Genomic DNA, 14,110 nt, shown 5'->3' with positions numbered 1-14,110 from the left:
ACACACACCTCACACCTGCACACACCTCCCACACCTGCACACACACCTCACACCTGCACACACATCCCACACCTGCACACACCTCACACCTGCACACATCCCCCACACCTGCACACACACCTCACACCTGCACACATCCCCCACACCTGCACACACCCCCCACACCTGCACACACACCTCACACCTGCACACACCTCCCACACCTGCACACACCCCCCACACCTGCACACACACCTCACACCTGCACACCCCCCCCACCTGCACACAGATCCCACATTCCCTGCACACACCTGTGCAGGTGCCACACACCTGCACACATCCACGCTGCGTTTGCATTGAGTTTTCCTTTTTTAATACAAAAAGGCAGGAAAATTTACAGCTGGTTTGGCTTAAAAAGGGCAGATGGAAGGCATCAGAAATGGGGGCAGCTGGGGAGGACTGAGGGGCTCCACTGCCCCGGGACTGGGGGTCAGGGGCATGCAGTGTCTGGGGGGGTCTGGCAGTGCAGGGAGGGTGCCCGTGAGTGTGGCAGGCTCAGCTTTGCCCTTGCTGAGGTTTTAATGGATCCCGGGAGTGTTTCCTGGAGTGACAGCAGTGTCAGCGTCTGCCATTTTCATCAGTCCCCACCCCATGTCCTGGCCCCACAGCCACGCTCCTTCTCTGTGACACATCCTTTCCCTGGCTCCAGGACTTTTCCTTTCCCCTCTATTTTCTCCCCATCCCACCCCCTTGACACATCCCACCCCCACTGCTCCCAGGGCCCACCCCATCCCCCTACCCTGGAATGTCACCTTATGTTAAAACACGTGTATTAAATTAAAAAAAACCAAAACACAGAACCCTCAAATCAAATCAAAACAAACAGTCCCCCCCAAAAAAAACCCCAACCCAAACCAAAAACCCTTCACATTCACAGCCCCTCCCTCCCACCCTCCCCAGGGTCTCCTCAGCGTGTGTCATGCCATGTCCTGCCCTGGCACGTGGAGCCGGTTGTTGTCCACGTCGATGTCCCCACCAAGCTGGAGGCAGCAGGCGCGGGAACTTTCATCCTCTTCCTCCTCCTCGGTAGCGGCTCCAGGTGCTGGGGGCTCTCCGGTGCCCCCATTGAGGGGCACCTTCTCCCGGTGGCGGGACGGGGGGCTGTGGGGAGCGCTGCAGCCCCGCACCTTGCTCCGGGCTCTGAACTGGTCCCGGTAGGCAAGCAGGACCAGGAAGGCGGCCACAGTCACCGCCAGCAGCACCGTCACCGTCACAAACTCTGGCCAGTACGACCGGCGGGTGCTGGTGTCCGAGAACTCCCAGGTCAACTCCTCACCCAGCCCGTCCCCCTGGGCTGCCCCCACAGAGTCCCCGAGCTGGTAGTGAGCCACAGTCCAGGTGTAGCCATTCTCCATAGCCTGGCACTTGTAGGTGCCAGCTGTCCCCTGCTGCATGATGACCACCAGCGTGTGGTTAGGCAGCAGCACTGTGTCCTTCCTGTCACCACCGGGCTGCTCCCAGCTGTAGGTGGCCAGTGCAGAGTGGTGGGGGCATGGCAGGTGAACCACGGTGTTCAGTGGGGGGTTGAGCACTGTGGGAACTGGAGAGTGGGGTGAGATAGTGTGTGTGCCCCATCCCACTCTGTGTGCCCCATCCCACTCTATGTGCTCCATCTCACTCTATGTGTTCCATCCCACCCCGTGTGTTCCATCCCACCCCATGACTCATCCCACCCCATGTGCCCCATTCCACTTTGTGTCCCATCCCACCCCATGTGCCCCATACCACCCCGTGTGCCCCATCCCACCCCATGTGCCCCATCCCACCCCATGTGTCTCATCCCACCCCATGTGCCCCATTCCACTTTGTGTCCCATCCCACCTCATGTGTCCCATCCCAACCCATGTGCCACATCCCACACCATGTGCCCCCCATCCCACTCCATGTGTCCCATCCCACTCTATGTGCCCCATCCCACCCCACGTGCCCCATTCCACCCCATGTGTCCCATCTCATTCCATGTGTCCCATCCCATGTGCTCCATCTCACTCTATGTGTTCCATCCCACCCAGTGTGCCCCATTCCACCCTGTATGACCAATCCCACCTCATGTGCCCCATCCCACCCTGTGCACCCCATCCCACCCCATGCGCCCCATCCCACCCCATGTGCCCCATCCCACCCTGTGCACCCCATCCCACCCTGTGCCCCCCATCCCACTCTATGCGCCCCATCCCACCCCATGTGACTCATCCCACCCCATGTGCCCCATCCCACCCCGTGTGCCCCATCCCACCCCGTGTGTCCCATCCCACCCTGTGCACCCCATCCCACCCCATGTGCCCCATCCCACCCCGTGTGCCCCATCCCACCCCGTGTGTCCCATCCCACCCTGTGCACCCCATCCCACCCTGTGCACCCCATCCCACCCCGTGCGCCCCATCCCACCCTGTGCACCCCATCCCACCCCGTGTGCCCCATCCCACCCCATGTGCCCCATCCCACCCTGTGCACCCCATCCCACCCTGTGCACCCCATCCCACCCCGTGCGCCCCATCCCACCCCATGTGCCCTATCCCACCCCGTGCACCCCATCCCACCCTGTGCACCCCATCCTACCCCGCGTGCCCCATCCCACCCCGTGCACCCCATCCCACCCTGTGCACCCCATTCCACCCTGTGCACCCCATCCCACCCTGTGCACCCCATCCCACCCCGTGCGCCCCATCCCACCCCATGTGCCCTATCCCACCCCGTGCACCCCATCCCACCCTGTGCACCCCATCCTACCCCGCGTGCCCCATCCCACCCCGTGCACCCCATCCCACCCTGTGCACCCCATCCCACCCCGTGCACCCCATCCCACCCTGTGCACCCCATCCCACCCCATGCACCCCATCCCACCCTGTGCACCCCATTCCACCCTGTGCACCCCATCCCACTCTATGTGCCCCGTCCCACTCCACATGCCCCATTCCACCCCATGTGTCCCATCTCATTCCATGTGTCCCATCCCATTCCGTGTGCTCCATCCCACTCCATGTGTCCCATCCCACCTCATGTGTCCCATTCCACCCAGTGTGCCCCATCCCACTTTGTGTTCCCCATGCTGCCATGCTCCCATACTCAACTCTGCACACTGGGACCCTCCAGTGGCCCCAGTGCTCGGGGCATGGCCACACTCCTCCCGTGGTGGCACGTGGTGGCCGGGCTCCCTGTCTCGATGTCCTGCAGCCACCCGCTCCTGAGGCCAGAAGAGCAGGGTCAGCATCCCAGTTCCCTCTGCATCCCCCTTCCCATCCTCATGCTAGTGCTCACCTGTCCCCGGTAGCATTGCGGGTGGGCTGGCAGGAGTTTTCAGGGCTGTGCCAGGCACAGTACGGGTCCCGTGCCAGCACGCACTCGGCACAGCTCTGGTGCAGGCTGCAGTTGGCCACCGGGACCTGGAGGATGCCTCTGGAGTAGCCCACATAAAGGATGCCCTGGGGAGAGAGAGGTGCATGGCTGAGCATTCCCACAGTCCTGATGCCAGAGGGCCTGTTGGGTGATCCCATTCCTTACCTTCCCTGGGGCCAGCAGCAGGTTCTTCACTGGCTCTGACGTCCTGAAGAGCTGGATGCTCTCCACGATGTGGGGACCCTCAGACAGCTCCACTGCCTTGTGCAGGAAACCCTCCGCTGTGGGGCACAGGGGACATCACCAGGGCTTTGGAGCCAAGGAAAGGGGCAGAGGGGTGATCCTGTGTGCACCCCCACATAAACCCACCTGTGGCCAGGAACATGACACGGTAGGTGGTCCCTGAGATGCCATGAGTCTCATCCACTGCAATTCGTGTGTAGGTGACATCTGACTTCACCAAGAGTGGCTTCCCCTGGATGGGTGACACTTTCCCATCCATCAGGAAATGATCTTTCATGAAGGTGAGGGCTTTGTCTGAGGAGGGACCCATGGAGCACTGCAGGGAGAGAGGAGTCAGTGTTTTGAAACAGAGGGGGAACAGAGGCACGAGGAGGGGAAGGTGTGCTGTGTCCCTGCGCTGCCAATGCCAGCATCAGTGGGGTGCAGAGGGACCCTCCTCCTTTCCCAGTGCACTTGCAGTGCAAGCACACAGGGCAAACTGGGACAGACAAACCCCTTCCCTTGGGGACCAGCACTGCCCCTTGGAAGGTCCATTCCCCCAAGGTGGGCAGCACTCACGCTGCCAGGCCGGGGACTCATGTCAGGGCCACTGTAGACAGTCCAGCGGGAGCTCTCCTTGTTCAGCTCCTTGTACTTGCCCTCGAAGACCTTCTCCAGAGCCTCCTGGCTGTAGGCACAGACGGCGGCGCTGCCCGCCCTGCCCATCTGCCTGTGGGGACATCCAGGTGGGCATCAGGAGAGCGTGGGCACCAGGAGGGTGCCTGTCACACTCCTGGGCACTCACCACTGCGAGGTGAAGACAGCATAGAAGTCGGCACCACCGCCATGGCGGGGCAGGGCAAAGGCGTGGTGGATGACGTTGAAGGGGACGTGGCCAGGCTGGGAGCACACGAGCTGTGCCTTCAGGAATGTCGTCCACTTCTTCTGCAGCACTTTGTCTCCCCCCACATCACTCTGTGGGAGTCAGAGGGTGCTAAGCAGCAGGAGCTGGGTACTTCTGCTGTCTCCTGTCATTGTTCCCCATCATCATCCCCTGTCATCATCCCCTTTCACTGTACCCCCATGATCCCCCATCATCATCCCATCATCACCCCCTGCCATTGTCCACCATCATCATACACCCATCGTCCCTGTCATCATCTCCCATCTTTGTCCATGTCATTGTCCCATCATCATTCCCCATCATCGTACCTCCATCGATGCCCACCATCACCCCTCATCATTGTCCCTTGTCATTGCACCCTCATCATTGTCCCTTCCATCATTTTCCCCCATCATCCTCATCACCCCCATCACTGTACCTCCATTATCCCCCATCATAGTCCCCCACCATAGTCCCCCAGTGCCACTCCTGCACTCACCTTGCAGACACGGGCCACCCGTGGCACCAGGAGTCGCTCAAAGAAGTCGAACTCATCTGCTGTCTCCTCGAAGAAGAAGTAGACCTTGTCGTCCCCAGGAATGCTGAAGGAGGCCACGAAGGCAGCGTCGGCTACAGGCACAGCCAGGGCAGGTGGATGAGGAGCTGGAGTTGAGGGGCTGCAGGCACCCCTGGCACTGGGGTGTCCTCCCCAGAACTGTCCCTCTGCTCACCCGAGAGCCAACGGAGGAAGGCGTCTGTCTTGAGCAGGGTGCGGGTGCCCAGCGAGCGGGAGATGATGGGTTCGTTGCCCTGGAAGTTGTTCATGGTGCCCGTGTAGAGCTCACCATCTGCTTGGAGACAGGGCAGAGGGGTGAGCCACAGTGGGGACTCCCCACTGTCACCCTCTGCTCCATCTTAGGGGTGGGTGCCCACGCATGGGGCCACTGGCCCTGTACTCACCCACCAGCAGGGCCGTGTGGGTGTGCTGGGGGTCAAAGGGGCACTGGCCCTTCCCATCCAGGAAGGGCTGTCCTCTGCCACTGGACACCAGCGTGAAGTTCTCCAGGTGCTATGGGAAGGGGAGAAAAATTACCCAAAGGAGCGAAAACCACCCCAAATCTGCAGGGAAAAGTTGTGGAATTCCTTGCAGACAAGGGGTGGCCTGTATTCCAAGTGGGTGCAGGGAGAATGATGAGGGATGGTGGGGTACCCAGCTCCTGTCACAGAGTAGTGGTCCCCACCATGTGCTCAGCAAGGGAAGGGGAAAATTGAGGCAGGGACAGGGAGCCTGGAGTCACCTGAAGGGACCAGGACCCAAAATCAGGGTTTCCCTGCCAGAGGAAGAGTCACTCGCAGCTGAGTGAGAATTGCTGAGTGAGAATCACTGAGTGCTCCTTTATGGAGCACAAAGATGCCCCTCATGGGGGGACACCCAGCACCCCCATCCCAGGGACTACTCATGATGTAATTCACTCCTGGGGCCTTATTTTGTGGGTCCTCACAGCATTACCAAAACCTGCCCGGAGAACCCCTCTGCCCTGTCCTGGGGGACACACTCACGATGTAGGTGCACGCAGGGCTGAAGGCATAGGTCCCACAGACATACAGGTGGGTCTGGTTCAGGGCCACCAGAACTCGGATGAAGTTGAAGCACTCGGTCTGGGGGGGAAGAGCAGAGTGGGGGACTGAGCACCCCAGTAGCTCCATGGGACCCCTGAGCCCCCACGGGGTCTTCTCACCTCTTGGCTCTTCTTCTTAAAAGCACATTCAGAGGTTTTCTCAGCCGTTGGTCCCCACATTATCTGCAAAGGGAATGGAGACGGTCCTGGGCTGTTGAGCTCAGTTCCAGTGGGGAAACTGAGGTACAGAGGAGGAGAACCCCCTCCCTCCTCAAAAGAGGAAGGTGCTCACCGAGGCTTTTGCATGGATGCTGCCAGGGATGCTGACAGTGAGGGCCAGCACCCGGTCACGTGCCCCCACATACAGCTCCTCCTCGCTCTCATCCAGGAGGAAGATGTCATAGTGGGAGACGTTTTCCTGGCTGAAGTGGGTGAGGGTCCGCTGCGGGTCCTCTGGCAGGAGCAAAGGGCATGACGGGGGCCAAGGGGGACACACACACATCCCACCACCACCATCATCCCCAGGCGGATGTGGCTGCAGCTGCCATTGTGCCTTGTGCCACCTCTCAGGCAGGAAATGGGGTGCTGTGCTTCCCCTGCAGCTTCCACATCACAGTCTCCACTTCTCCATCCAGGTCCCCACCTTCCCCTGTCCCCTCCAGGTCCTGCTGCAAGAGCTTGATGTTCCAAATCCCAGAAATTTGGTGCATTTTCCCCTAAGCTGTGCCTGTGACTCTTTGGGGCCATGGCTGAGGGTGGTGCTGCATTTGGGGGATGCACTACACCTGGGGTGCCACCCTGGGGGGGGGTCACAAGCCCCATGGGTGCCCTTGGGCACAGCTGGGGACTGTAGGTGCTCATTTGCCCCCATCAGGCACTGGAGCAGGGGGATTTTGCAATTTTGGTCATGGCTGTTTGGGAAATGGGAAGTGACAGCTGGAAGGGCAGAGTGCCATCGTGGGGCATAGACCCTCCTGCTACCTAATCATCACCTCACAGCACCCCCAAACCCCTACTTTGCCACCTGTCTTTCAGCTGGACACACTGTCCCTTGTCCCTTCCAGAGGCAGCTTTTCCTTCCCCCCAGGGTGACCCTGAGCAGACCCTGAATGTCAAGTGGGTGACAAAATGGCTGTGCTGGGACAGTTACCCCCAGCTCCTGCTCTCACAGCTGTTGGGATGCCAACCAGTCTCATCTGCTCCTGTCACCCATTTCATCACCTGTGGCCACCAGAACTGTTTCCAGCCCCACATGGGGGTGAGGAAAGGGGTGATGAGGCTGGGAGCTGTGCTTGGAGCACCCCACGGCTCCTGATGCTGGATGCTCAGCCCTGGGGACGGGCCCTCTCCCAAGGCCAAGGCTGCGTGTTCCCCTCCCCAGTTGCCCCAGCCCCTCCCACCCCCCTGCTCCCCACTTCCCCACTCACCACTGAGGAAGGCGATGCGGGGCAGGGGCTCGGCGCAGAGCATGGCAGCCGGCACCACCACCCCGCAGAGCAGGTGGAGGGCGGCGGGCATGGCGGGGGGCGGCAGGGATGTGCCCCGAGAGGGTCCCAGCACCATCCCTGTGGGGAGGGAGAGAGTGAAGGTGAGGGCACGTGGTGCCTGGTTGCACGTCACTTCAAACCAGCGGAAACAAGTTGGGGGAAGCAGCACCCGGTGCAGAGCCGGGGGTGGGGGACCTGAGAGCCTTGAGCTGCTTGTGGGCCCCCCAGTATGGGCGAGAACTTCCCACTGTGGCACCAGCACAGTCACAGATGTCCCCTCACCCTGCGGGATTACTGCACCAGGACTGCCCACACAGGGGTGTTCAGATGCTCCAGCCTTCGCCCATGCAGAGTCCCACAGTGCCCATCCCCATCAGGGATGGCTCTGTCTGGCTCCATCCTTGACCAATGTCCACAAAAAGGAGTGGGGAACACACGGGATCCCTCGCTGTTGCAGCTCTTTCTGCAGCTCATGCCAGAAGCAATGGGGAAAGAGTCACAAGAACCTCACAGTCCCCAGGACCCCCTGCTTGTGGCCACCATGCCCCCAGCGAGCGCCATTACCTCTCCGGTGGCCTCGAAGAGAGCCGCTCACCTCCACCCCTGGAGCATCGGCACGGGGTGGGAGCCTGAGCCCTGGGGGCTGCGGCCACGGAACCCCCGCGGGTCCATGCCCGGAGTCCGGCCGGAGAGGGGCCGCCCCGCTGGGCTCCCAGCCCGGCTCGTGCTGGGCCGCTCAGCCCAGCCCAGCCCCGCGTGGCCCTGCCGGGACTGCGGGAACCTGAAAGTCCTGCTGGAAGAGGACGAGCCTCGGCAGGTTCGGGCAGCGGTGCCTGCGCCGCCTCCCCGGGCTCGCACCCCCGCGGGGACCGCAGCGAAGCCTGGCGGAGGCAGCCGGGATGGGAGCGAGGTGCTCTGCTCCTCCAGATGGGTGCCAGGGGGGCGGCAGGGGGAAAAATGGGTGCCCAGATGCCTGGGTTCCCTTCCTAACTTTGGGAAAATCTTTGGGGTGAGCAAAGCAATGGCGCTTTTCCTGTGAGTTGTGAGGATTGACAGCAGGTCAAAAACAGGCGCATGGGATCGAGCATTACCCAAAACAACAGCCCCCCCAGGTCGAACGTTGTTCCCCACAAACAGCCCCAAAGGCCCATCACTCTCACAAACAGGCCCCCGGGGCCAAGCATCTTCCTGAGAAACAGCCCCCCAAGGCCAAGCATTGCCCCCACAAACAGCCCCCAGGGCCAAGCATTGCCCGAACAAACAGCTCTCTGGACCAAGCATTGCCCCCACAAACAGCCCCCAGGGCCAAGCATTGCCCCCACAAACAGCCCCATGGACCAAGCATCCATCACCCCCACAAACAGCCCCCCAGGGCCAAGCATCTCCGCCACAAACAGCCCCCAGGGTCAAGCATCCATCACCCCCACAAACAGCCCCATGGACCAAATATTGCCCCCACAAACAGCCCCATGGACCAAGCATCCATCACCCCCACAAACAGCCCTCCAGGGCCAAACATTGCCCCGACAAACAACCCCATGGACCAAGCATTGCCCCCACAAACAGCTCTCTGGACCAAGCATTGCCCCGACAAACAGCCCCATGGATCAAGCATCCATCTCCCCCACAAACAGTCCCCCAGGGCCAAGCATCTCCACCACAAACAGCCCCCTGGGGCCAAACATCTCTGCCACAAACAGCCCCCAGGGCCAAGCATCTCACCCACAAACAGCCCCCAGGGCCAAGCACTGTCCCCATAAAGCTTCTGCAGCTGTCCCAGGAACCTGCCTCTCTGGAGTCTCCATCCTCCACCCCAGGCTGCTCTGGGATGACCGTGGGAAAGAAACACACCAAAGCCAAATCTCTGGGGTCCCCCAAACACCACAGCCACACCTGAGATACCCCAGTGTCTCTCTCCGGATGAGGCTGAGGAGCATCCTGCCCTGCCAGGGCCTCCTTACTTGCCTCCCCCGGTGCCCACACTGGCCTGCCGGGACACAGAGTCTCAGGAGGGCAGTGCTGTCCCCACCACCTTGCTTGGCTGGGACAGAAGCTCCTTGTGAGTTCAGAAAGTAGGTTACTCTGCCCCGGATTTCCCACTTGGCGAAGGGCTGGCTGAGGGACGGGGCTGCACGGAGCCTTGGACCGGCCGCATTGTTTTGCCCTGGGCCAGAGCCATCGGGGCCGCAGTGGGGGAGGAGGGATGGGAAAAGGAGCAGAGGCCCCTTGGCAAGGCTGAAAGCTCGGGGGGGAGGGGGGGGGAGGCTGTGGAGGGACTGGGGAAAGCCCCCCAGTCTTCCCCAGCATGAGCCAGTGCTGACAGGATGTGAGGCAAGAGCAGCCTCGAGGCTGCTACAGTGGAGTTGGGAACCGAAATCCCTTCATAGCCCTGTCCCTCCTCTTTTTTGGGTTCCCTGGTCACAGTGGTCTGGGGACATGGTGGGATGAGTCATTACAATCTCTCTGCGTGGGATTTGGCTTGTGGGAGCAAATGCCACCAAGGGTTTCTGAGCACTGGGGTGGTTTCAGGCTGGCCATGACCGTGGCTCTGGATCTCGGCCCTGGTTGGATCTCCTCTTGGAGGATTCCCTCTAAGCCAGGGAATATCGTGTTGCCAATGAACATCCATCCTCTCTGCCAAGAGTGCTCACCTGCCGTGGGCCAGAGCCAGGCCCAGCCTGTGTGCTCAGCAAGGTGAGCTGTGACAGCGCTGGGCAGGTGTGAAGCTGGTGGCATCGATCTCCCAGCTGCCCAGACCTTCCCTTTCCCACAGCAAGGAAGAGTTTGGTCCTCCTCTGCTACTGTTCTCCAATTCCCTGCCCATGTTGTCTCCCAGGAGTATCCCTGTGCTGTGGGGGTGTGCAGGGATGCTCCCAACACCCAGAAGTGGCTGAGGCAGCTCAGCCTGGAGGAGGGTCCTTCGATCCCCCCCTCCCAGGCCTGGAGCAGAGGGGCGTTGTTTAGGGGAGATGGAAAGCAAGAGAGGAGGAGGGGTGGACTGGGGATATGGAAGGATGAAGGGGAGGAATGTGGAGGGTGGGGTTGCAAGGAAAGACGGGAGAGGATTCATGAGGGGGTGATGCAAAGGGTGAGGAGAGCTGTGGGGGTGCAGGTAAGAGAGAGGAGGATGCACAGGAAGGAGGTGCGGATAGAGGAGGTGTGGAGGGGTGCCCAAGGGAGGCAGAAAGGGGTGTGTGGAAGGGTTGTGAGCGCAGGGTGTGGGGGAGTCCAGGGGGATGCCGGAGACCCTCCCCAGGGCCGGCACCTCAGCCCCTTTGTCGCTGTCTGGCATCATCAGCCCGGGGGGTCCCCAAAGCCCAGCCCCTTTATGGCGACTGCCCCCGTCCCGCTCGGCCCCCCGCCCCGTGGGACCCCCCTGGACACCCCCGGGCCCCCCGGCCGGCCCCGGCCCCGGCCCGGTGCGGCGGTACCGACCTGCGGCGGGCGGGCGGGAGCAGCATCCCCCGGCCCCGCATCCGGCTCACGTCGCCATGGCTACGGCTGTACCTCGGCCGGCCGCGGCCCCCCCCACGCCGACAGACCGACGGACACTCCGACAGACGGACACGGGGCTGCACAGCCCGGGCCCGCCCCGCCCCACCAAACTGACGGACACACCGCCAGACGGACTCGGGGCTGCGCAACCCACGCCCCGTGTGGGGAGGGGGGATGCCCACCGGCATACGTGTGGGAACCCCCCCTCACCACCCAACACACACCATCCCCATGAGGTGCAGGGACATCCTTCTGACCCCACACGTGTCCTGTCCAACCGCTCTCATCTGGCACATTCCTGTGCCCCCATAACTCCGTTGGGGCCCTTCACCCCAGTTTTGCTCCCATCTCAACACCTCCAGACCCACAGCCCATCCCTGCAGCCCCATCTCTGCCCCCATGTCTACACTCCCATATCCACCCCCCACTCCTGCGTCCCCACCCCTGTCTCAGCACCCTGTTCCCACTCATCCATCCCAGACAAGTGCTGCTGGGTCTGCCTTCCCACACTACCTGCCTTTGGGATGTACCAGGAGGGAGTTTGTGGCACAGCAGTGGCACCAGGTCGCCTGGGTGTTTCCCCTCCACAGCACCCAGAAATTTTGGTTGATTGCACTTCCCCCCTTGAAACTTCCCTTGCCAGGAAGCCTAGCCCAGCTGGCGCCTGCAGACAGCACTTCTCCTTTAGACCTTGCCCCCTTCCCCTTCCCAGAAATGTGAGAGTGGGGTGCCCTGAGCCCCGTAACAGAATCTCCAGCCACCACTTCTTCCATCCTCTGCAAGTGCCTTCCGTGCAAGACCCTGCAAGTGACTTTGCCCCCAGCCCACATTACACAAGGCACTGGAGAGGTGCCAGTCTCTGCTTCAACTGGGGTGCAGTATCAGCACCCCCAAAAGCAGCAAGCCTGGAACAGGCCCTTTGCTGGGGGTACCTGCCCTGCAGGGGCTGCAGAGCAGAGCCAAGTGCCCCACCAGTGGCTCCCTGGTTCCCATGGTGTTACAGCCTTTCCCAGAGAGCTGTAAGGAGCTTGTGCCTCGTGCCTGTTGGCACTGGAAGCTTATCTGGAGCCTGCTGTAGGGACCCCTCCCACCTCAAGGCTGAGCCACAGCCCCCGAGCTCTCCCCGGTCCCCCCAGGGTGCCCTGTTGGGGTCCCAAGACGTGCAGCACCTCGGGGTACAGCCTCAGGGGCTGGCAGCGGGGACAAGCTCACATCTTAACTCCCCCTTGGGATTAGTGGGGCAGCCTGACCTTAATCTCCCTGGGTACGCAGGGGCCTGGAGGGGCCAGCGTGGGGCTGGCGGGGCCCCAGCTGTGCCCCAGCTGGTAAACCCCGGTGGCTACTGGACACCAGGGTCAGCCCCAGCTCTACCTCATCCCAGAGATTGCTCCAAGGCTCCCTGTGCTAGACTTTCCCCACAAAACCCTGATGGTCCTCAGCATGTACCCAAACCCCAGTGCTCCCACCCAGTTACGTACCCCAGGGCACCTCTGCAGAGACTCTGACACTCAGTGCACAAGTGAGCAAGGCCGGGCTGTGGCCCTTGTTCTGGGGTCCCATCTCCCTCCTGCCAGACTCCAGGGGAACCCAGAGAAGGGCTCAGCCCCACAGGAAGGCAGGAGGAGCAGGAGAAACCCAACCTTGCCTAAGCACTTCTGCTGGAATGGGGCTGGAGCTCTGTCACAGGCTCTTTTGAGAAGTCCCTGTAGATGTGTGTGAGGTCTCTGTGGGCTGTACACACTCCCCACAGGGCTGTGCAAAGTCTCTGTGGGGTATGTATGGTCCCCATGTGGCTCTGTAAGATCTCCACAGTGTGTGTATCATCTCCCCAGGGCTGTGCAATGTCCCTGAGAGTCTTTGCAGGGACCTCACAGGTCTCCAGCTCATCCCTTCTTCAGTGTGACCCACCCTGGGGGTGTTGGGACACCGGGGTCCCGTGGGGTGCCATGGGGAGGACCTAGGGCATTACTTCTCTGTTGCATTTCCCCATGGCAGTTCCCTAAGGCAGTTCCTGTCTCCTGGTCTGTCTCCTCCTGACAGCATGGCCAGACAACAGCACAAGGTTTCAGCGTTTCCCCAGGGCTTCTCCCTGCCGTTCCAGAACCTACTATTTTGGGCACAATCTCATGACTTTTAGGGCCTGGCACTGCCAGGCTCAGAGTTGGGTTGTATCCTCATGGAGGGGACAGGCTGCAGCATTGTGAGGGTACCAACCCCCAGCACTGTGACACGGGCACCCCTGAGCTGGCAGAGACGGGGGGCAAATGGGGCACTGGCAAGGGGAGAGCATGTCCCCTGCCAACCTGTGAGCCCCCAGTCCTGTATCCCTCCCCTGGAAGGGGACATGGCATCTCACTTGGGTCCCCACAAGCTGTACTGAAGCTGGGAGGTGGCAGTGATGCTCCAGAGATCCTCTGGCACCCCCTACCCTCGTGAGCCTCAGCCTTGCTGCACCCAAACCTGGGGTGATGTGGCCCTGCATGGCTCGGGGGGACCCGGGTGTCTGAGTGCTGGGGTGAGGGTACCCCCAGGGGATGGGCACCCCGGGCACCTACCTGGCTGTGCCTGTGCCCCGGCCGCCCGCCCGTGTCCTCTCACATCGCGGCTCCCCAGCGCTGTGCCTGGTAAAGCCGATTATGCATCGGCTTTACAGCTCTCCTTCTCCTCGGCATCGCCTCCCGCCTCGCTCCGGTGCCTGGCACGGCCCGGGGGGCAAAGGGGATCCCCTTGGCAGAATGTGGGGGTCATCCCTAAGGTAGGAGCAAACCTTCAGTCAGGGGTTTACTCAGGTTCTGCACCCACCACGCCATCCCATCCTGGGGAATGTCTGGTCCCCAAAACCCCAAGGGAGAGAAGCTCTGAGCCCTCACCCCAAATTCCATCCCCTCCCCACCAGTCCCTCACTGGGGGGCTTCTGGCCCAGCTGCCCCAGATCTCAGCACCCCACCCTTGGGTAAGTCAGGGTGTGGAGGGCCACTCTGCTCTACCCATCCACAGTACCAGCTGAGCCCCAGACCCCTGTGCAGCAT

At 61.6% G+C, this 14,110-nt stretch overlaps 1 protein-coding gene across 6 annotated transcripts; it reads right to left on the bottom strand.

The window, feature by feature from the left end:
- Positions 1-753: 753 nt before the first annotated feature.
- On the bottom strand, positions 754-13,658 carry SEMA4A (semaphorin 4A). Of its 6 annotated transcripts, none has more exons than XM_071579500.1 (15): positions 13,637-13,658; positions 7,527-7,664; positions 6,392-6,552; positions 6,220-6,282; positions 6,041-6,139; positions 5,441-5,549; positions 5,212-5,328; positions 4,980-5,110; positions 4,403-4,572; positions 4,177-4,327; positions 3,745-3,934; positions 3,541-3,656; positions 3,298-3,461; positions 3,111-3,223; positions 754-1,579 (listed from the first exon to the last, which is right to left on the bottom strand). In XM_071579500.1, exons 2-15 carry the CDS (start codon positions 7,660-7,662, stop codon positions 957-959), a joined length of 2,343 nt encoding a protein of 780 aa, XP_071435601.1. In that variant the 5' UTR covers positions 7,663-7,664; positions 13,637-13,658; the 3' UTR covers positions 754-956. The 6 variants fall into 6 exon arrangements, with proteins under 6 accessions (XP_071435601.1, XP_071435597.1, XP_071435598.1 ...); XM_071579496.1 differs by lacking the exon at positions 13,637-13,658 and adding an exon at positions 11,599-11,662; XM_071579497.1 differs by lacking the exon at positions 13,637-13,658 and adding an exon at positions 11,595-11,659.
- Between the last annotated feature and the right edge of the window lie 452 nt (positions 13,659-14,110).

Source organism: Pithys albifrons, chromosome 30 (genome assembly GCF_047495875.1).
Source record: "Pithys albifrons albifrons isolate INPA30051 chromosome 30, PitAlb_v1, whole genome shotgun sequence".
NCBI lineage: Eukaryota > Metazoa > Chordata > Aves > Passeriformes > Thamnophilidae > Pithys > Pithys albifrons.
This window is presented reverse-complemented; position numbering and strand designations above follow the sequence as displayed.